Raw genomic sequence first — 23,214 nt, forward strand, 5'->3', positions numbered from 1 at the left:
GACAATTTCTCTCTCAAAGTGATGATGCATAAAGTAATGATCAAGGCATAAACTTTGTAATTAAGAACTGAATTTAGGTAAATACATGTAGGATCATCAGCAAGGATAAACAGTGGTAATTTGTAACAGCAACAAGTAGACATTAGAACTATGTGAAGTTAGTATGCAGCTTGGAGGTTGTTGCAATTGTGAGATTGATCAAAAGATTCATGAAGATGGTAAAAATACAACAATGATATATTATATAAATATAAACCGTTTCATGAACAGAATAATGCCTCCAGCAAGTTGGTAGTGGAGGCATGGCACAAAAAATAACAAATCAATCATTTTTTAATGATATGAAAGAATGGGTAGATAAAATTATTGGTTTTCTATAGAGATTGATAATGATGGAAGCTCACCTTTGAGTCCGTTCTGTAGGAGCCAGTCATGAGATGCCTTGGGAATGAATGAAGCTGGTTCATCGATGGTGAGTGCACCGGCATGGTTAGGAGGTCTGGGTAGGAACCGAGACTGGGGTAGCTTCTGAACTTCTAGGGATATCTGATTTCAAAATTGACATTTTTAAAAAATAGCAGAGAAAATATTGAATTTGAAAGGACTCTCTTTTACTAAAACATATGAGAATCTGTACTGGAGGGAGAATTAAATAAAATTAAACATTCATGAGGGTAATTCTTACCTTAAAATATCAACCACTAAAAACAATGGTGGAGCATAAGTGTCCTGATGGGAGCCAAGTGGAAGGAAAACTAATGCAGGTTTGCAAAGTGTAGTGGCAATCAAGGACATACATGTACCCAGAAAGCAAAATCACATTTGCCAAAACCGCATGAAAGCAGATCTGTATCTATAACATTAGGATGTATCTTCCTTTACAATTGCGATATAGGCTAGATACAGAAACTATCAGTCAGATCATTCTGATGAAAGGAGTTAAGATGTACTTCCAAAGTTTCTAGATGTGTCTTTACATGCTAATTTTATGTCTTGAAGCTACCTAAATAACCCATTTCTTGGTTGCCAAGGGTATTTTTAAAAGTGAATCTGCACAATTTAGTAATGTCTTACCTCATTGAGGATGCTAACGAGAGCATCTCCCATCATACCTTGCCTCATCTCAGCGATCTTGTTGATGACGTCCTGAGCTCTCTTGATCTCTCTCAGTAATGTTGTGATGTCTGTGCCTGTATAGATTTGTTCCTGGAGTGACAAATATTATAACATATGAGACAAAATATACATTTTTCTAGGAAAAACTAGTTCCAAACATGTATGGTAGTGCCAACAACCTACCTGAAATCCCATCAGAGCAGACAAGCTATGATTAAAACTTTGATAAAAAAATAACTTTGAACCATATAGATATTCTCAAACAATACCAGAGTATGGCTTACCAAACTTCTTTTCTTTGTATAAATTCAGACAAAGAGCTTGTAATTGCTCGTAATTATTGTTTCTTCTCGTTTACCGTTACTCAAGATTGCCATTTACTAACAGAAATTGGCTCATATACCAATATAACAAATTTATTGGTTTGTATGTCTAGCATTATACTGATGATTCTAAATGTTTACTTTGTCATTATGATGTACAATGCCTAAAGAGATATGTAGTTAGTACACTAAAACTATCACTCAAGTTCACTATTCATTTCTACTCTTAGAGTACAGTATAAACATGTAAGTTTCCATCTTGCACTTTGAAAGAAGAGCTATGAAATAAGATCCTTACCTCAGCCCCAGAGGAGTACACATGATAGCGTCCATCTGATGCTTCAGCTAACTTTCGCAGTGACAACTGAAATTGATAAAAATGAGCAAGAAATAGTCATGGATATACAACACAGATATTCACTCATTGTGAATGGCTATCTATAGATAACTATTATTCTATGTAAAATTTTCAGTTCATCTTTCTTCAACAGCTAGATACTATGTGATATAATTCCATCATTAAAAAATTGTTTAGAATGCACTGAAAATTAATTGTTACCATTGTTATAATGAGTGATGCACTTTTCACTCTTAAAGACTTTTTAATGAATAATCCTGACAATTTGAACCAAAGTAGCTTGGTTCGTCTAATCCACATTCCCTATGACAGGTGTCTACTTACATTTGTAAGATGGTTGTTGCAGTCAAACGCTATGCAATGCAAAGGAATTCTTCCTCCACAGATAGTCTGAGAGACATAATCCACCAGGACGTCAGAATTTTGGTCCGCACTTATCACAAAAATGGGAGAGAAAAAATAAGAAGATAATCAATCAGCAGAAGCAATAACTCAAGTATATTCTTACTAACTTTCCACTGCATTTTGCATCAATATTTTACTGTTTATTTAATGAAATTAGATGCTTTGGGAGGGGAGAAGCATAAATGGTGATTTATTTTTCTACATCAGAACTACTGGATTGTCACAAAATTCTACTTGGAGGAGTCAAAAACTTGATTCAGTTTCCTGCACTTCTTGAATCCAATTGCTGATTTTTTTAAGAAGAGGCTTATCAACTTGAATTTACGAACAAAACAAAGATCAATCAAGGATATACATGTAAAGCATTCCTATATCATGGGAGGTAATTGCAACCCATAAATTAACATGTGCGGTGTTGTACATGGTTACATGCGCATTTGGAGCGAGATCTGCACTTTCTGGCAAATGCATTATGTGATATGAAGAAAAAAGTATCAAAGAATTCCACCTTAAAATTTACCATTTCAATGGTAATTCAGAAGGAAAAAAAATGGTTTGCCATTTAGAGGTACAGATGGGGTCAACAGATGAAATGTTAAGATTTTCCATGACTATGGGTCTTACCAGCTTCCTAGGACCACGACGATAGAGTCTATATCCTTGGTCTTCAAGATCTTCTTGAGGGCTGCCATCAGGTTGCATCCCCCACTGCTTTGGATCCGGTTGACCCAAGCCCGGGCTTCATCCAACCTAGTCACATGAATCAACAAAGACAGTGCTATTTCAATTGAAAATGTTGGTTTGTTTGTTTGTATGTTTGTTTGTTCGTTTGTTTGTTTGTTTTACCTGACTGCCAAGAAAGCATGTGTATGCTTGTGGGTAAGCAACCAGGGAACAGTCTTTAAGTCCTCTCAGAGGGACTTGGTAATGAGGAATAATGCCTTACAAAACGGCAGTATGCGCAGCAACTTGGTTTAGAACCTGGGGCCTCCAGGTTACGAGACCACTGCTCTACCACTGAGCCATTGCGCCTCCTATTTTTAAACATTTATATATGTCAGGTTTTGCAATGATTTGTAACTCCTTTTACACATTAAATAAGTAAAATAGTTCAGATAATACTAACTAGTTTTGAATGGTTACTACATATTTCATGACATATGACAGCATTCAAGAAACCTTACTCAGCAGCTTCCAAATCAAATTGGTACCTGGTTCAGAGTAATTAACAGCTCAAAATGTGTACTTATGCTTTAAAAAAAAATTATTGTCTTGTTTACAACTTGCTTATCAATTTATATCATCGCGTAATTTTACACCACAATGGAGAACAATAATCATCCTGTTTAGTGTACAATGAATGTTGAGTTGTCTTAAAATAAACATATAATTTTGTCACCAGTCTTCCCAAAGTTTTCTTGCAATTACACAAATACTCAAATTGTCAAGCTAATACCATTTTACTAACAACTTACATTCTGATGTTGACAAATCTTGGTCTGTTCCATAGACAGTCTACTTTTTATCACCAGATTGCAACTACACATACACTCACATTTTCAAGCTAATACTGTTTCACTAATAACTTACATTCTAATGTTGACAAATCTTGGTCTGTCCCATAAAGAGTCTACTTCAGTCCCAAATGATACAAAATGGAGCATCTCCCTGTCATGAAGCTGTTCATCAATCAACTCCTGAAGAGAGAGATCAGCAAAAAAAATATACCAAATTGCCATTAAAGAATCCTTCACTACATTATCATTGAGGGAATCGATATGGGTAAGCTTGCTGTCAAGGAGTCAAAATCTAAATTACAAGTCATATTAATATTTCAGGTGAAATGATTCAAGATATGCAAAAAATCCGCAAATTTACTCCACATGAGCATATAATGGATAACTTTTCTGAAGAATGCTGAGAACCCAGTTTTCTTCAACAAAAGAGAATTGTTTGGAATATTCGTATCTACATCTATAAACTATAAATGTATTATGTACAAAATTTTCAAAGAATATTCACTAATGATCGTTGCTCTGATATTAGACTTAAATGCAGAGAACTCACACCTAAAGTAGATTATACTTCCGAATGTGACTATTGCACTGTTCTTGTGATTCTGAAGAAATCTGCTAAGTTTTATTGCTTACCGTGAGTGCTTGTCTGAAGATTGATATTCTACCAAAGCCCGTGTTTGCATCTGAACTGTCAACGAGAATGGCAATCTTGCGTCCCTTTACCATTCCAAATGTCTAAACAAGAAAACAATCACACATTTAATAATTTATCTTGTTATTGAAAAGATACACACACATGCATGCAGTATCATCACCAGGTGCCAGGTCTGTTACAGACATCAGCGGTCATGGCCATCCAATATATGTCTATTATCTGCTAGTCTTAATTTGTTATCTTTTCTGTCCAAGATAAACCAGTATTCATGATCTTTCTTAAGAACCGGGTCACTGTAGCCTCTATTCTTCCTTCAAACTCTTCGTTTTGATATTGTCCTACACTTACAACCATAGAGAAGAACTGACCAGATTTATGACTCTAATAAGACACAAATTTTGGTTTTCAAAGTATTGTTCTTATTTTGCATTTACCCAGGAGAAACACAACATAATGCAATTTACACGCTATTATAGTGGCTCTTTAACCTTTTGAGTCTTGCCCATCTTTTGAAATAAATCTTTTAAAAATCGGACCTACCGTTACAAAGTCATGTGATCTTTTGACTTTGCACATCAGCCCGAAAAGTCAGCCCGAAATGAGGGCAAATGAAACAATTAAAAAGAAATATGTCTATCCTCCTCACCCCCCCCCCCCCCCCAATGAATATGAGCAACATATAGAATACTAACTCTCATATCTGTGTTTGTTCTGCTCTCGATCTGATGGATATTTAGGCACTACAGACTTCAAATTTAAGAACTTACTTTTCTGCTTCCTTTCAGTAACCATTTGATCCTGTTGTGGTACATCTCAATGGTCCTACAAAAAAAATAAGGAACAACACAGTTTAACTTGTTTTCAGTGTAATAGCATGCATGTTCATATTACTGTACCCTTTAGAGCATACACACATGACTTATTATCAAGTGATAATCATAATAACTCTATTATAATTGTAATGATGTATACTTATTGTTGTTATTGTTTATACATGTATGTCCTTTTTTCAATATTCAGTGATGATAATTATTTGATATCTTAACTTATGTAACTTATTTATGTATTTGTTACTACTATTTTATTGTGTATACTTGATTTAAATTTTATCTATTACCCAAGACAGGTGTCAGTCTACGGACTGTTTGTTCTTGGTTTTTTATATGATTTGATTTCAATAAATCCTATATATCCAACATATATATGATCTTTTTCATATAAAATGAGTGCACTTAATCATAAAAAATCTTCTTATCTGTGTTACTAGACTTGACAAAACCTGGGTATAAATGATACATACTCATACAGCTTGTATTCAAACTCATTGACGGCACTGGCTTCAAACTGCAGGTGTCTTGCTGGGCCACTCTGATTCATCCCACTTTGTCTGCAGGTGTAAGAAATAACATAGGAAACATGTAAAAATGATAAGAAATATCTTAATTCTTCATCATCCATGCATATCTCAAAATACAAAACTCTTATATATATATCTTAAGAGAATATGAACAATCATACAAAAGGATCTTAAGTTCCATATCGATTAGAATCGCCTTTCTTTCTCTTCATTCATTTCCACACAGATTTGAATTGCTGATTATTTCAGCTTCAGATTAATAACAAAATATATCATTGCCTACTTAGTTTAAGTTACACTTACAGTATAATTTGTATTTTACTATATAATCAAACAAGGGATTATGTCTTCAATAAAAGTATCAATCAAGTGTAATGTATTGAGAAATAGTGAAAGATTGTCAAATTAGTATCATAACACATTTAATAACAAATATAATAATAAAATGATAACAAAGGTAAAGCAACTCATTCTTGTACCTGCATTTTTATGTTACATTAAAATACAACAAACTTACTTGACAATCTGTCCTTTGGTTAAGAGATTCTTGAGTGTAAGTTTGAAGTGTTCTACGGAGTGATTCGCCAACCAGTCTTCCGATGTCTGCCCCTCGTTGAACATGGCAGACATGTCACGTGCACGCTTTCAAGGTAATCAGATGTAAGAGGACAGAAATGTGATATATGAATGAGGAAGAGACCGGTTTACTATTAATGTATTCAAATTTATGCATGTTTCTGTCCTGGGGACCGAGTGTGAGGTATATTCTATGAACCGGTTTTTAATAAATGAACAACAATACTTGGAATCCAGTTTGCAATTTCCATGCATTAATTTTTATGTCAGGCAAGAATCAGGCGAGCTTTCAAGTTGACAAGAACAACCTTTGTTAAAAAGTATGTTCAAAATTGTAGTATGTAAGTAAACCAATCTATTGAAAGTACATTGCTCTCTTTCCAGTATTGATTACTGCTTCATGTAAGCGTGGTTTAGAGAAAAATTTTGGATGATTTTATTTTTCAGGAATGCAAGGTATGTGTTTATATTTGATGATGATCGACAATAAACATGAAATAAATGTTCAGAATCGTTTCATCTCAAACAAGAGACAATCCTTCATTTACAAACATCCTAACTCACACCTGTGATTGGATCAGCAGTATGTAATTTCTTGATAAGATCATAAATTAAGGTAAATGCTAAACAAGCCTTCAGAGAATATTTCAAAAGGAATAAAATGAAGTTAACGAACCACAAAACAAAATTTAAAGAGATTCAGACATAAACAAACCAAATGCTATCAGATAAAACACAGAATAGGTTAACACTCTATTTTTTTCTTACGGGAAGGGAGGGGGGTGGTGATTGCTGGAAAATAAAACAATTCTAGGGTGAAACGAATCAATCATGTATTGGGCCAGGGTCAAAATATAAAATGCAGTCATTTTTGTTTATTTGTCTTTTGTTTACTTACAAGTTGATCATGTGTCTGGTTGATATGAGTCACCATAAGGTCGGGTGTTGGTACTGCCCTCTTTGTTGAAGGTTTGACCCACGGAGGTCTCTCCTGCAGCGCCTTGCTGCGACTCTTCTGGCGCGTCCCTCCTCTCGCGCTCAATTGAGTCTGGGTCATGAAAGTACTGTTAGTCTTTCTTTTTGATCTGCAAGAAAAATGTATTGTAAAAGAGCTATGACAAGTCAAAGAGATGTTTCCTTGCATAGAGCAATTCCATATTCTATCGAGGCACAGTTTGTCAGGATTGAACAACAAGCCCACAGGCTAATCAAAAGAAACCAACAGTTACATATGTTCTTTTTTTTTTGTTAACGTTAACATGATGAACGTTTGGTGTCAAAAGAATTAACATCTTGAACGATACATGTATATCCCATTAACCATTTACCACAATAAAAGAAATTGAAGCCATGGGTAATGGGACCTTATGCATAACACAAATGCTAGTTTATATTTGTATCTAGAACATGGCTCATTGTGACTCCTATTTCTCTGTACTATCATAGGTAATGCAATTTCTTCTATACTGTACATTCTCAATATTTCTATGGTATTTCCTAGAAAACAAGATAATTATTTTTCTGTTTTTCTGAACATGCTTATGCTAAGGATTTGGAACAAATGACAGATGAAAAATGTATTCAGAGTTGAAAATAGTATCATTTTTTTTAAGTATATATATTTTATAAATACATATTTTCTGTTAGGGTTTTTCCCCACTATTTTCCAGCTAGTTTTAGATTATTTTATTTTGACTAAGGAAGTTTCGATTCACTGTCTGCCAGTTCATGGTATTATCCTAAGATAGGCTATAGCCCTAGATATATGGGCAAGTCAAGATTACTTTAATTAACCCATTTGCATTTGAATGAAAGTGGAAATATAAGCTCACCTGGAGTTCTTATCGCCACTAATTCCATCTTCTTCCTCTTCTCCTTCTTCTTCTCCTTCACTCTCATTTACATCAAATATTTCATCAGCTGACTGGCCAACATCAAAGGTGTTAGATGTTCCAGGCCTGGTGATGAAGAAGGTATACGTGCTTATCAATGTTATGTTCCTTTAATAAAGATGACATATTAATTATTAAACTAAGTCCCAAACAGCAAATAACTTCAATTTTTTTTAAACATCTGATAAAAAGGGATTGAGAACATCACTGCTTTGTGATGAAAATAAAATATAATAGAAAAACTGGGGACAAACCAGATTGTGGCAAAATTGCAGGTTAATTCCCCTGTTGTGCGTGCGACAAGGATTAACGTCTGTACATGAGGAAGGTCGACATTAGGTTGTTTCAATCAATTTAAGAATCCCCTTATCATGCATACCCACAGTTATTTCTGTCTGATTCCAGCACTGCAGCAGCTATAATTAATAACCGCCTGTCAATCAAATGAAACATTCTTGTGTCATCTTTTTCTTCTCACATTCTTCCCCTTTCTCCTAGCCTTAAGACTTAGATTAGCTTAGGTTTTGACTTGACTCTGTCAATTCAATCCAACCTGTACCCCCCCCCCCCCCTTCTTTTTTTTCCTCCTCCCTAGCTCTCTCTCTCTCTCTCTCTCTCTCTCCTCTTTTACTTGAACCATCCATTTTATCTTAGTCTTACCCTCCCCCATTTAATTATTTTGAAGTTAGATTTTACACACATCTTGTCTCAGCTCTGAGGGTAAATTGATTATTTCAATCTAGAACTATCTTCTTTTTTTGTCATCTGTTCATTGCATGATTCATTCAATGTTGTTTTTTTTAATTTTGATGCCACATTTCCATTTGATTTTCAATTCATTTCATCTCATAGTCATAACAAAAATAGAGTTTAGATCTATATGTACATACACTACAGGTAAAGGGATGTGATTTATAATAAAATAATCTACTGCAGTGGCATATCACACCTCTAGGTCAATTTCAAAAGAGCCTCATGCCTTTCATGCATGATTCCATTGTATTTGTAGTTGAATGAACAGAAATTCCACAACTCAAATATTAGCATGTGGGACTGAAAAAGTTGCATAGCACAACAATCGTACCGGACTTTGTCCAATTCAAACATTGGCTAGTTGAAGGTATTCCTAGCCTTAAAATTTGCTTTTAACGTTTCATTTACACATTCTTACCTATCCTCTTCTTCTCCTAGGAGGAAATCCATATTTTTCGGCGAAATCAGTTCCTAAAAAAGCGATATTTCTGTCATAGCGTCACATAGAAAGTTGTTGCTTTGAGGTTGCTAACGTAACTGATGAATCTACGCATGCGCGGTTCAATTAATTAGAGGCCTTTGAAATCATGTGGGGGAAATCACCCGCAATGAATGTATTCCTCTCTTGACTCATTCATTTCTATCTTTCTTCTTTGCCCGGCTTCTTTGCTTCCTTCCTTCCCCCCTTTCTTTATATCTACCCATCTTTCTTTCTTTCTTTTTTTTTTTTTTTTTCTTAACTTTATTTTTTTCTTTCTTCCTTTCCTCATATTCTTCATTTCTTTATTTCTTCCTTTCTTTCTCTCCAGTTTGATTCATCATTTTCTTACTCTTTTTTTCTTCTTCCTTATGTCTTTCTATCTTTTTTCTTTCATATCTTTCTTTCCCCCTAAGCTTACTGGAAATTTTGGAGAGGGTGGGGGGAATAACCCTACTCCAAGAAAGTAAAACATATTTTTTCGAAGGGCATCATAATGCATGGACATATCCTTCCTGCGGGGTACATTGCCCATCATGATCAACTGCTGAAATAGAGACTCAACAGAAAATGTTAAAAGATAAACTTCGCTGGCAACGTAAATGGTGTAACAAATTTTAGCCCATAGGGCTCCCGGCCCCCCCCCCCCCCCCCCCCCCCACTCAGGTTTCGAAATGACCGCATGCGTGTTGCCAAAATGTCCGGTAAAGGGGTACTTTTCGTGCGACAAAGTCCGGCCCGAGAATTGTAAAAAAAGGGGTGTATTTGACTTTTCACCCGGAGATTTCTTTAAAAAGGGGTGTTTTTTCTTTTTTTTTCTCTCATCTCTTTGGACTCCTGAGAAATTATTCCGAATTTAGGGGGGTACATTGAGCATTTTTCCTGATTTAGGGGGGTCTCCAAGGCAGGAAAAGCCCGCGCAAAGCCCGCGAAAGGGGGGGTTCGGAAATGTTGGCAGTCCTCAGATAGGGGGTGCTTTCAAAAAGAGGGAACGAGCATATGCGTACCCTAAATAACACTGAGTGGGGGGGGGCCGGGATAGGGCTTAATCAGGTTATGATACTGCAAAATACAAGTGCATTTAACAATGCAAACAAAACAAAATGCACAGTGCGCTGTTATCTAGGCAACAGCCACAAAAATCTCGGAGAAGTATAACTTGATATACAGTGCGTCCCAGAAAAAACGGAACCGAGAAGTATCGATGTTTTATCATAACTTAATCACAATTATAACTGATAAATGACACATATTTGTAAAGATTAGATCCTCCTCTTTGTCAATTATGATTGTTGCTACGACGGGCAGCCAGTGAAAACAAATTCGTTTGATAAAATTATGGAAATGCAAGCACTACTTTAAACAAACAGAACTTTTTCATTCCTTGCTCATTTTTCCTGATTGAGGTGTCATATGCAGTGGCGGAACCAGGGGGGGGGGGGGCCGGGGGCCCGGCCCCCCCCCCCCCCCCGCCTTGAGAAAAAAAATCATGTAAAATCACGTGATTTTTACCTTTTTGGGGGGGGGGTGCAAATTGAAATTTTTTTGAGGATCAAAAAAAAAATTGTGCTCTCCTCCCCCCCCCCCCCCCCCCCCCCCCCCCCCCCCCCCCCCAAATGAGCGACTTTTCGGCCGGCGCGATTTTCAAATTTTCGGGAGCAAAAAAAAAAAAAAGTTGGGCCCCCTCCCCTAAGAAATCCTGGATCCGCGCCTGGTCATATGAAGGGCAGAAACTCAACTTTCTAGAAATGTAATATTCTCTTTGAAATTCAGATACCGTCCGACAAGTGACTTTTTGGTTTCCTCTCTTCAAATTCATTTTAATCTCTCATGCGTGAAATATGCATGACATGAGTTGCATCAAATGAAAGAGGAGGATCTAAGCTTTCCAAAAATGTGTCATGTATTAATTATAAATGTGACTAAGTTATGATAAAACATCGATAATTCTCGGTTTCGTTTTTTCTGGGACGCACTGTATATTGTATATAGAAAGAGATAGAGAGAAAGAGAGAGAGAGAGAGAGAGAGAGAGAGAGAGAGAGAGAGAGAAGTGTAATTTATGCCAACTTTGTTATAAAGACAAGGTCCTTTTGAATATGTATAGGCCTACTCGACTAAACGTAGGCCAAGCGGGCAAAACTATAACGGATTATGATAACTGATAGGATAGGATGATAACTATCCTGATTATTCTCATATTCGCTGCTTTTTAATGTTTTGGATTTTTGCTAAGATCAAATTGAATAGAGGAATATATAACATATAACAATATGCATTGTCAAAAGTATAGGGTAATTTACTTGTAGGTCTATGTCCTTTCCTTTTGTTCACCGTTGGCGTTACAGAATGGTGCCTGTGTCATAATAACCAGCCGGGGCTGCGATCTCAGGAGGTGGGGGAGATTGAGTCCCTCAGAAACTTAATAGGGTTGGGGTGGTTTCCGTGGATTTTTTTTTTTGTAATGAAAAAAAAGTGCATAGCAAATGTGTTAACAAGTCTACAGCATATAGTTTAATCTTAGGATCTAAAGCGTTAAAGAATGCAAAATTGCGCTATTTGAGAAGATTACAAAGGGGAAACCTCTCTCTTGCAATGCCCTTTATCCCCCCCCCCCCCCCTTCACCGAATTTTAGACGGTCGCAAATTTGTTGTCTACATAACGATAAGGCACAGCATAACCCACAGCGGAACCCATGGGAAAAAATATAGTTAAAAACGAATTTATATTCGGATAGGATATCAGCAGGGGCGGATCTAGCTTTTTGCTAAGGGGGGGGGGTTTTACCAAAATAATGACGATGCGGAGCATCGTCCACGAGCCGCAAAGCGGCGAGCCGATTTTTTGGGGGGTGTTTATTTGAACCCCGTAAGTGATGTTTTCCTGGCATCTATTAACACAATGGAGACCATAAAAAAGCAGTGCATGATAACGTCTTTTTAAATCAAGTACTAGTAACAGTTTAATACACAGAGTTATCATGTGTTTGGTTAAGTTACCAGATGAGTTGAATATCTTCTCACAATATTTGCACTTGAAAGGGTTTCTCTCCAGCGTGCGTTCTTTTTTCTTTCTTTTTTTCTTTCTTTTTTTCTTTTTTTTTCCTTTTTTTTTTTTTTTTTTTTTTTTTTTTTTTTGGCCGCCCAAGGGGGGGGGGGGGGGTTAAACCCCCTAAACCCCCCCCCCCCGTAGATCCGCGCCTGATCAGACTAAAATCTATAATGAAACTGTCAATATTTGTTGCCGCTATTAAAGATGACAGATTTATTCTACAATGAGCGCCACTCTAACTGTAGCAGAAGGCAAACTCTTCGAGATCAGGCGGGGAGGGGGAAGGGGCCGGGGTAATCCACTACAGACCTACCCTCGAGCGGCTTCCTCTAATGTAGCGCCCCCAGTCATAAAGATAAAACAATTAAGTCTGTTATTTATACATATTTTATATTTTGTAATAATAAATAACACATTCGGGATGATACTCGTTAAATTAAACTCTCGAACAAATCATTCAACAACCTCTGCTTAAAAGACATTCATATTTTGCAATGATAGCGATTTAACAAAAAATCATTTTGCTACATGAATTTTGGTGTAAACTGAAAAAAAAGACATTTAAGGAGTTACAAAAGGAACTGCATGAAATTTTCAGTTCTCTACCAAAGGTAGCAAGCAATTTAAATCATATTCCCACGTCTCATTTGGTGAATATTAAATTTAAATCTAATAGAAGCAGGCGGCAACAAAATACAAAGATTGTAGGCCACTACAACAACAACAACTACTAGTATACATATCAGGGGCAAATCCAGTCGGCGGCAAGAGGGGTGCCCAATTCTTGAGAAAATATTAGCGGCGACTCAGCCAGCAGGTGAATAAGCAGTGGGGGGGGGGGGGGGGGGGGGTAAGAACACTTTTTTAGGGGGTCCAATTTGTGAGAAAATATGTAGAGGCGACTCAGCCAGTCGGTGAATAAGCGGGGGGGGGGGGTGGGAACACTTTTTTTTAAATTTGGGCAACAACAAAAAAGTTTTTGTTTAAAAAAGGTAAAATTAACTGTTACCATCTTATTATTTTTAACCAGTTTTTGTTGTTACGGGGGCCGGGCCCGTCGCCCCCCCCCCCCCTCCTTCCCTCCCGAGTGGATCCGCGCCTGCAAAGGTTTAGATATAATTAGATATTGGTCAGATAAAAATAGAGGATTTGTCATTTTGTTTACAGTTGAATTGTAATATAAAAGATATAAATTTCAACACTAAACATATTTTGCCAGAATTTTATGTAGATCTGTTTTAACTTGCTAAGAACTATATAAGATTCATTGATAAATAGAAATATTACCTTTGTGAATAAAAATATCGTTTTTTTTTATCGAGAATGACAGAATGCTGGTTTGTTGAAAATTCATTATTTGATTACAAATGGTATTTGGAATGACTCTAGACATTGAAGACTGAAGCAGTGAAGGCACAATTTTTAACAAAAACTAAAAATTATACTAAGCTGGAAGAATTGTTGAATATACTTTAATTTTTAGCCAATCTTGTTTTCATTCAATTGTTGAGTGATTAATGTAAATATAATGTATGGAAATTATGGAAATAACAAAAATGAGCTTGCGGAAAAGGGGAAGAAAAAAAATACTATATACAACGTATGAAAAAGGCACGTTACTTGAGTATAGATGTATCAGAGTAAATACAAAAAAAATTAAAACAAGTTGTTTTATTTGTAGTGTTCTTGTTTTCGTTTTTTTTTTCTTTGCTTGCTAGACTGTATTGTTATCATTATTTTGTCTTGTTTGTTGTTGTTGTTGTTTTGTTTTTGTTTGTGTTTTCTCTACCCCCTCTCTCTTACAAAAATAATAATCAACGCAGCTGGCGTTCGACCGTTTACTACTTTAGCTTTACATCGGCGAAATATGCGAATGCTCACCGATGCGGAAGATTCATCCCGCTGATTATGGCGCCTTGGTAACTGGTTTATATTAATTCTATTCCATAACTGTTTGTATTTATGACAAATCTGATAAATAGAGAGAATAACAAACTATTTAAGAAAGTTTTTGTTTTACCTGTGGGTGCTGTAATGTTGCTAAATTTTCAATAATGGTTGAACAAGTTGTGTAAATATGCGAGGTTTCGGAACAGTCAGTCCCACTAACGTTGATTTGTGTTTTACTTGGATTACTGAGCTGTACAGGCGTAGGCTGTGTGATTGTGCATTGGGAAGTTGTGGTGTTTGGAAAGTTTTGAAGTGAGGAAAGGTGCTTACACTCCTCCATATTCAATCTCTCTCTCTCTCTCTCTCTCTCTCTCTCTCTCTCTCTCTCTCTCTCTCTCTTTTTCTCTCTCATTCTCAATCGACTTTAGACCTAGATCTAGGGTGTCTGATCGCGCACCCAATTGCCCAATGTTGTGTGCTAAAACCCTTCCCATAGAGATTGTACGCTTCCCTATGTGGTCTAGTACGTGCATTGCGCGACCATCCAAAATTGGTCAATGATTTTATGAAAAAATTTGAAATTCAAACCTTTATAACAAATGATCCTGAAGGTGAAACTCAATAAATGAGGTGTCATATGAAAGAGCAGGTTTTTCTCCATATTCCCCATCGGGGGCCACCCCCAGAATTCTAAAAATATCTTGGTCAAAACAGCGATTGAAATGTTGTTTGCATCCTAGCTCCAAAATTTGCCACTTTCCTGAGCTGCCGCCCCGCGGCTTAAGCAGGGCTAGACGTAAGGATAATATCCAGATGCTTTTTTTTTCGCTAGCCCCAAGGGATCATTTGTTATAACAGTTTGAAAATACCCTTCCCACATTTTTGGAATCAGCTAATTAGGGAGGCGTGAGCTCCGCTCAGTCCAAACCATGGTTACATCGCGTAACATGTGCGCTTATAGTGAATGAAAGTATGGGTGGCCATTTCCGCCATAGAACCCGGAAGAGAATACACGTTGTAGTCAATGGCAATATCGCAGAGAGTTGTCTCCGCAATATAGCCATTGACTACAACGTGTATTCACTTCCGGGTTCTACGGCGGGAACGGCCACCCATACTAGTCAATGGCACATATCGAGGAGACAGCGTGGCTCAAGCTTGCAAGTCGCGCATTGGCTGAGCAACTTGCGTACGATATGCATACGCTTGCATATCGCGCGATACAGCTGTTTGGCTAAATTTAGCAAAACAACATAACTCTGCGTGTACGTCTTTTTCGTCGATTCTGAGCAAAATGCTATGAATATTTCAGCGTTTTGAAGGGGCTGTATCTTTTGATAGAAACATCGGCGAGACTTGAAATTTGAAATGTATTATTCTGATTACATTTTTAATTCAAATATCAAACAAAAATGGTGAAAAACGATCCCAAATTGAAAATTAAAAAATCGTTCAGACACCCTACTAGATCTAGACCCTACTAGATCTAGACCCTAGTAACAATTGATGACACTGAAATAGCAGTAGATTCTAAAATAGGCCTATAATCAATTCAATTCAGCTCACTGATGACCGATGTTTGAAGAAAAAAAAAATCAAAAAATACTTGGAAATTTAAATGGGAAGTAATACAAAGCGACTCTTCGATCTTCCCCAGGATCGACAATAGATTTCCAATTTTAATGTTCAAAGTATTTTTTCCAACATTGTTGTGTTGAATTGATTGTATTTTACTGCTATTTAGGTGTCATCAATTGTCACTAAGTAAAGAGTAAAGTGCCATTTTCGATTGAATTCTGTTGAGTTTAATTTTTTTTGAGGATCATGCATAGAGGGTGTCTTACCGTTATTATCTTACGCAAAAAGTATACATGTACTAATGCTCTTATGTATATTCCATCTCTCATCATGCAAATCATTATTGTAGCTGAAGTAATGGTAATTATGAATCATGTACATGACCAACTTTTGTAGTTATCTTCTTCTCACTTGTTTTTAATAACTACGCATCATACCGGTACTGGAACAAATTACTTTCTATGTAGGCCTATGAGATTTATACTGGGAATCTCGCTCAACAAGCTTAGCTTTCCAGAGATTCCTTTGTTTCCCTCTCAGTTAAATCAAGCGATATAAAATGTTTTGTCTTATTCTCAAACTTGAATGTACTCTGTAAACTTAATTTGTTTCATAGATACTTATCAGTATTCTTTACTTGTATAATTCATTTGCTCTATGATATATTGTAATACTGTAATTTGAATTTTGGATATTTGAGTGGAAAAAGAAATCCCCAAAATATGAAAAATTAACTGTTCTTTTATTATTTCTATTTAACACCATTCAGGATGATATATTCACGATTCCAACGCCATCATGAAAGGAAACTTACAGCAGTGATTCGAACACCGCCACCATTTCCTCTCTTGACCAGAACTCTGAGCTTCTTCTTCAACCTAGCCTACCAGTGCCGCATGAGAATCCCAACCATCGTCTTTGTCGGACTTCTTGCATTCGATGTTCGCCTCCAGCTTCAGATCAATGTGGTGCAGATTTAGTTTTGGCATAGCGATCATGTAGATAGGAAGAAACAATTGCTCTCTATCACAAAGCTTGAGAAAATTTACGAATTTCTTGAACAGGATACAACTGTAATTAAATGCGCTGTTACTGAGATACATGTATGCTGTTACAGCTCACTCTGTAAAGAAAAACAATATTGCTACAGAGACCAGGATTTTCTAGTCTGTACCATCATGACGAGAAGTGTGAAAGATCTGCGAGAGCTTATTTGTGTTTCTAGACTCTCTATAAGAGATAGTGACGAAGATGATGACTATGACCTATCCAGACCTCTCAGCTCTTTGAGCATTTATGGGGAAAGGCCTGTAGGGCTTGTCAACGGGAATGGAGATTACCTGCAGAGAACAGACGTACGGAGAGGTCAAGGAGCAAAGGAAGGTGGGTTTGCCGTCCCTAGGCCACCGGTCAGCGGCAAAGGAGGCTCAAGGTTGCAATCTGGGGAGAGACCTCGGTCGGCGCAAAGCCAATCACTCTCTGAACATTCCAGCTTCAACTTCGGCAGGGATTCCCCACTGCCACCAGTGAAAGGGGGTTCCAGGCCAGGTTCCAATAGCAGTTCAGGCAGTGATAGGCCCGGGAGTGGGGAAGCCATTAAAAGTAACTTTGATCATGTTCTGCAGTACTTGACCGATGCTGCTGTCACGGAATGGCTTGAAAGAACCACTCAGATGCTGAACGAACTGATTGTGTGGTGCAACAACCTCGATCACTTTGTGGAATTTGCACAGTTCTGGATGACGGAATTCCCAGAGAACCAACGCCTGGAGATTTACAAACTTGAAATAAGTATTGTGGCAGATGAGCTCATAGCTGCCTTTGGAGATGCATATGTACAAGGAAAAGTGCAGTCTTCTGATATTAGTGGTATAGTTTCTGCCGTACTTAAGGAGTACCCCAACAAGTTATGCAGTGCACAGGGTGGTCATGTTTTTCTGGACATCTTGGACACCATCACATCGCAAAAGACTCAGGCGTACAGGCGGCTCTTGACAGACACCGGGATATCCACAAGGAACAGCACGTATGCTCAGAGCTTACTTGCTCTCAGAGCCTTTGCACTCCTTAGCATATGGAGCAGTGTTGTTCATTTCTACAGAAGAGTAACAGCGCAGGCCGTGGGAGCCGAAGGTGGAGAGGCGATCCCTGAAAAGAAGTCTTCAGGAAACAGCGAGCTTATCGCCCAGCAGAGGCTCTTTAGAGCTGTCCAGAAAGGCTTTGTCAGCGTCATCTACTACTTTTTGAGGAACGGGAGAGTAAAGCTGGATGTGAGGGATGATCATGGAAGGACACTCACGTTTGCTGCTGTTCTGGCCAATCAGAGCAGTGTTCTGCATTATCTCATCTCAAAGGTATTACAGCTAATCTGTCCCCTCTACATACACCTAAACAAAGATCTGCGCACCAGTGACAAATATTCATCTCTTCAATTTACTCATATTGTATTCATCATACATTGTAAATGCATCTTTGACAAACTAGCAAGTTACAATTTTATTTTTATTAAAAATTCTATTTCTGTCAGAGTTCTCTTTCACTGTTCAAATTACCAAAATGTCATCATGAATTAACAATTTCCCACACTTTCTTTCTTAAATGAAGCAGTCGATTGTAACGCCAGCAGATTTGGAGTGTACTGCTTTTAATACTCTAGTATACTTTTAGTCTTCATGCTTATATGTTAGTGAAGTGATTGTGTTTGCATGAAATAACTCTCGACCCCCTCCAACAGATTTATCGCTCTCTTTTGTCCTTCCTTTGCTCTTCCCCCCCAAAATACTGCATCCTAAACTAATTTCCCTCCTCGATGTCAATCTTCTCTCTTTCAGCACAAAGCTGCTCTTCCTGTCAATCAGGCTGGTGAATCAGGCAACACCCCCTTACACACTGCAGCCAACTGGAACTACGTGGACTGTATTCAAGTTCTGATCACCAAGGGAAACGCAGATGTCAACATAGCCAATGGACAGTGCGACAATGCAACCCCACTTCACGTTGCTGTTATGCAAGGTAATGGCATCAGAGCTAATAATAATAACATTCAGTTCTTGTATAGCGTATATCACAATCCCTATGCGCTTCCAAAGAGCTTTGGAAATTATTACCCTAGCTCTAGCTCCAGCAGCTGTTATCAGCGCACAGTGCATTTCAAGGAATAATCCTACCGGGTACCCATTTACCTGACCTGGGTCAAGTCTGGCAAATGTAGATTAATGTCTTGTGAAAGGACATTAGTGCCGCGGGGGGACTCGAACCGCAGACCTTGTGATTAACAGTCCGGTGACGTATCCACAAGACCATGACACTTTTATTGTCCTGTTACATTTCATCTTGTCTGTTACTATCACTGTAAACTTTAATTTTCATTGGTTCAAGCTTTTGAGATATTGTGATTCAACTATTCTGCAGCATAAAACTTTGATGGATCTGGACCACTTGCAAAATGTGCGAAGTGTCTTGCATGCATCAATTCCTGTTTTTAAAGTGTACAGGTGTATATCTTACACTAAACGTAGTTGATGAAAAAACAGATGGTATTGATTATAATGGCCAATAATTTACATGTTACCAAGTAATATTTCTTGAAGCTTAAATATCTATATTAGACTTAGCAGAACTAGATGACTTCAGATTTCATGCCACATTTTATTGAGTATGTTTACCAATTTTTCTCTTGCCCCACATTTAAAAGCAAAAATTGTTTTGCTTGAAAATTGTTTTCTCAAAATAACTTCAGTGATAGATACTTTTGAAGGAGAAAACATACTATTGACTTGATGATTTTTGTCTATAAGAGAGTGAATTTTTAATCTCATTTACATTGACTGCAGGTCATCTCGAGGCAACCCAGATGTTGGTATCTGCTAGTGCAAATGTCACAGCCAGCATGAACGGCATCACACCCTTACAGCTAGCTACAGACATGGGCCATGAGGAGATCAGAAAGTTACTCTTGAGAAAGTCAGGGCTAGGTGACTACCACGACGAAGCCATGGACGTTGCAGATGGAGTGGATGATTCCTAGGCCCCTCTTAAAGCTCATGTACAGTTTTGGTAGCAAAAATGAAATAGGAAAGAAACATGTTAAAGGGAGTGTAGCCTGACCAGACTACGTGTCTTTCCTGTGGCCTGACTCGGGGGCCAATCGGCTACGGATGACGGGACTGCAGCAATCACATGCATGCAACATACACTGACGACGTAGAGATTGAGTCGCTGACTACCTTTAATCAGGTCCATTCGTTTGATTGCAGTTTTCCAAAAGAAGACCTAGATGACATTAACCAGTATTTGCCAAGCTACACTCCCTTTAAAATTGGTCTCATGTTGTTCTCCTTGTATCACAAGATGTATTTGGTATTCTACCCCTAATTTCCAGTGAATTTCAGTGAATTTCAGTGTAATGCAGTGAATGCAAGATAACAGTGATACACTCCCCTACCCTTCCATTCCGATGGCTCCCGGCACATTGATCTCAGTGTTTCGCTTGGAGACGGTGTGTCTGTAGACTGTAGAGTACGTACACAGGTGTTACACATGTCTAGTGCAGATTGCCGTTTTGTTTACTCTTTACTTCCAAGGATGGTATCTAAATTATTTTCTCCCTCATTTGTTCACTTTTTCACTTGAGGAGAACAAAATCCACAGCAGTTTAGTATTACTATTATCTTTCTATGTATCATCTGAAATCAAAGAAATCTAATGTAAAAGTCATTGAAGTCTTACCAAAACTGTACGTGAGTGTTAACTAGATTTTATTTGATTTTGTTGTTTGTTTTCTCCTCTTTAGGGGGCATCAAATTCCTCACAGTCTTCTGTACCCATCAATGATGGTGTCATAAAAGTCTTTCATTAAAGCAGATTCTTGTTGCATAAAACTCATTATCAATCTTAAGTGTCCATCCAAGGTCAAATTACATTGTTATTGAGTTCAGTGATTTATTGCAGTTGTGATTTGAATGTAAAGTTTTATGTGCTTTATTTTTAAATTTGCCTGGAGCCGGAAGGTTATTAACTCATACTTGGACACAGAGTTCATGTCCTTTTTACTCTGAACAGATTATGTGGTAATGAGAACATAATCTTGAGTTTTCATAGCCATTTACTGTCATTGTTCAGTCATCTAGTGTGATCCGTGTACTGAGGTACACTCTTTGTTTAAACACTTCATCATGTACTTACAAATGTGTATTTTCAGACTTCTTGATCACGCGTCTGCAAAAAAGTTAAACTATGCATGCAATCATCATGTTTTTATATTATTTCTTCTGTACTTTTTCTCTCAAAGCTTTACATTTTTTAGTTTGTATCTGTAAGAGCTATTTAAGAACATTTGCATGGTACTGTCTATGCAGTCATGACTAAATAAGCATTTAAGGTCTACACATATGTTTCATTATTGTAATTGTTTCAAATTTACTGCCAGATGCACAGGAGCCATCATTTTTATTGTGTTATTAGCTGTGCTTACGAAGCCTGTGAATGAAATTAACCCATACGCCACTACACTAGTAATTCAAAGCATTATTTGCAATGTTAATTTTGCAATCGCTTGATGTACGAAGTAATGCTGTGACTCTCACTTGGCATGTCAAAAACACTTGATGCCTCATGCACAGCGAGCGTAAAGGGTTTGAATTGATTGTGTTATGAAAAAGTGAGAAACATTCAATCATCTTGAAGTAATATTGAAAGATTATATTGTAAAAAGAATGATGTACAGTGAAATTAGATAATGATATGATATATTTTTGTGAAACACATTTTTCTCTCCTTCCAACTTATCACACAATTATATTTCAAAACTTTCTTTGTTCTCAGATAAGATTGTTATATATATATATATATATATATATATATATATATATATATATATGTATATATCTAGATATTTTATGTTGCCTTGATTCATCCCTATCTTTATGACAGTTTGATATTTTGCTGCTGAAATCATAGTTTACTAATGATTTGCATATATGTCATGTTTTCCTTTTGCAGACATCTTTGAAAGGAGAACGAATAATGTACCCTCATTAATTTCTTTTACTTGTTCTAGGTTTTAAAAATCCTAAATGCAAACTTTCATAAGTTTTATTATATGTGAAAGAAATCCATAGCAACAATCCATAATTGAAATTCTGCAGGTTAGCATTAGTAGATTAAAAGTCTGTCTGGAGAATGTTATCATCTTTCGACATCACTGTAAAGGAGAGGGGTTCAGAACCAGACATAGTCTCAGCGAACATATCCCCGAACAAAATAGAGTGTCATATTTAGTTAGAAGTATGTATGGGACATCTGTATAGAGAAAGAAAGAGAGAGGGTTGGGGGAAGGGACAGAGAGGGAGGAGAGAGAGAGAGAGAGAGAGAGAGAGAGAGAGAGAGAGAGAGAGAGAGAGAGAGGGGGGGGGGGGGAGGAGGTAGAGAAGAAACAAACATTAATTTGTTATGTAATGAATTGAAATTGAATGTAATTGTACTTATAATAACTCTTGTATCTCTTTGCATTGAAAATATTTCAACCATTCTAACACTTGTCCATTGCTTGAAAATATTGTTTCAAAGAAGTTGTAATGATTTTGATGTGTACTACTGAAAAAAGAGAATGTTTTGGGTGAGCAAATATTTGAATGGTGTGATGCCTTGTTATTTATTTGTTATTTGCAGCCAAGAATGTAATTCTGTTTTGACATAGAGTATTAAAAAATATATTCTGTGCAAATGTACAAGACACTGTAATTGCTTAAAAGTAATGTAGTAATGGCTAAAATGGGTAAATATGTGGAAATATACAAGTAGAGAGATAAAGAACATAGGGGAGGTGGAGAGAGCAAGATAGGGAGTGAGAGACTGGGAAATAGGGAGAGAGAGAGAGAGAGAGAGAGAGAGAGAGAGCGCAAGGGGTCGAGAGACAGATTTTACATTGCACTTCAGTGTTTGAGTGAATTAGTATGAGTTCATGAAAGTGAGATTTTTTGGTAAAAAGAGGAAAATGATGGGAAGTACAACTACATTTATGTCAAGACAATGCAGCATTTTCATTAAAGTATATTCAGGATATGAGTGGAAAGTAATGAGACAGAAACAGAGAAAGGGTCAAGTCAAAACATTCATACAAATTTGGTCTATTCAAATGGAAGGAAATACGGTAACACAAATGCATCTGGAAGTAAACTAATATTACTCAAGATGTCTCCCTCTCATCTATGACTATGAATTTCTTTATTATCTGCTGTCTTTAACATGATGTTAATGTCCAATTA

At 37.1% G+C, this 23,214-nt stretch overlaps 2 protein-coding genes across 3 annotated transcripts in view; one reads left to right on the forward strand and one right to left on the reverse strand.

Annotated features, from left to right (window-relative positions):
- LOC585640 (von Willebrand factor A domain-containing protein 3A) overlaps nucleotides 1-9,497 on the reverse strand; it is a 33,848-nt gene extending 24,351 nt beyond the window's left edge. The window contains exons 1-13 of one of the 2 annotated variants that reach the window (XM_030984260.1): nucleotides 9,371-9,497; nucleotides 8,140-8,265; nucleotides 7,206-7,392; nucleotides 6,249-6,373; nucleotides 5,675-5,761; nucleotides 5,142-5,196; nucleotides 4,353-4,454; nucleotides 3,793-3,899; nucleotides 2,827-2,952; nucleotides 2,122-2,230; nucleotides 1,738-1,803; nucleotides 1,075-1,206; nucleotides 405-546 (exon numbers count right to left, since the gene is read on the reverse strand). In XM_030984260.1, the coding sequence (XP_030840120.1) occupies nucleotides 405-546; nucleotides 1,075-1,206; nucleotides 1,738-1,803; nucleotides 2,122-2,230; nucleotides 2,827-2,952; nucleotides 3,793-3,899; nucleotides 4,353-4,454; nucleotides 5,142-5,196; nucleotides 5,675-5,761; nucleotides 6,249-6,373; nucleotides 7,206-7,392; nucleotides 8,140-8,265; nucleotides 9,371-9,402 (1,396 nt within the window). In that variant the 5' untranslated portion in view covers nucleotides 9,403-9,497. Of the gene's footprint in view, nucleotides 1-404; nucleotides 547-1,074; nucleotides 1,207-1,737; nucleotides 1,804-2,121; nucleotides 2,231-2,826; nucleotides 2,953-3,677; nucleotides 3,719-3,792; nucleotides 3,900-4,352; nucleotides 4,455-5,141; nucleotides 5,197-5,674; nucleotides 5,762-6,248; nucleotides 6,374-7,205; nucleotides 7,393-8,139; nucleotides 8,266-9,370 lie in introns of those variants that run through there. The other variant, XM_030984259.1, reaches the window with a different exon arrangement.
- Nucleotides 9,498-14,312: 4,815 nt separating this feature from the next.
- Nucleotides 14,313-22,130, forward strand: LOC100893368. The gene is made up of 4 exons (XM_003724155.3): nucleotides 14,313-14,400; nucleotides 16,719-18,303; nucleotides 18,781-18,961; nucleotides 19,783-22,130. The coding sequence occupies exons 2-4, from the start codon at nucleotides 17,128-17,130 to the stop codon at nucleotides 19,974-19,976; spliced, it is 1,551 nt and encodes a 516-aa protein (XP_003724203.2). The 5' UTR covers nucleotides 14,313-14,400; nucleotides 16,719-17,127; the 3' UTR covers nucleotides 19,977-22,130.
- The last annotated feature ends 1,084 nt before the right edge of the window (nucleotides 22,131-23,214 follow it).

Source organism: Strongylocentrotus purpuratus, unplaced genomic scaffold (genome assembly GCF_000002235.5).
Source record: "Strongylocentrotus purpuratus isolate Spur 01 unplaced genomic scaffold, Spur_5.0 spur5_scaffold_14, whole genome shotgun sequence".
In the NCBI taxonomy this organism is placed as follows: Eukaryota; Metazoa; Echinodermata; class Echinoidea; order Camarodonta; family Strongylocentrotidae; genus Strongylocentrotus; species Strongylocentrotus purpuratus.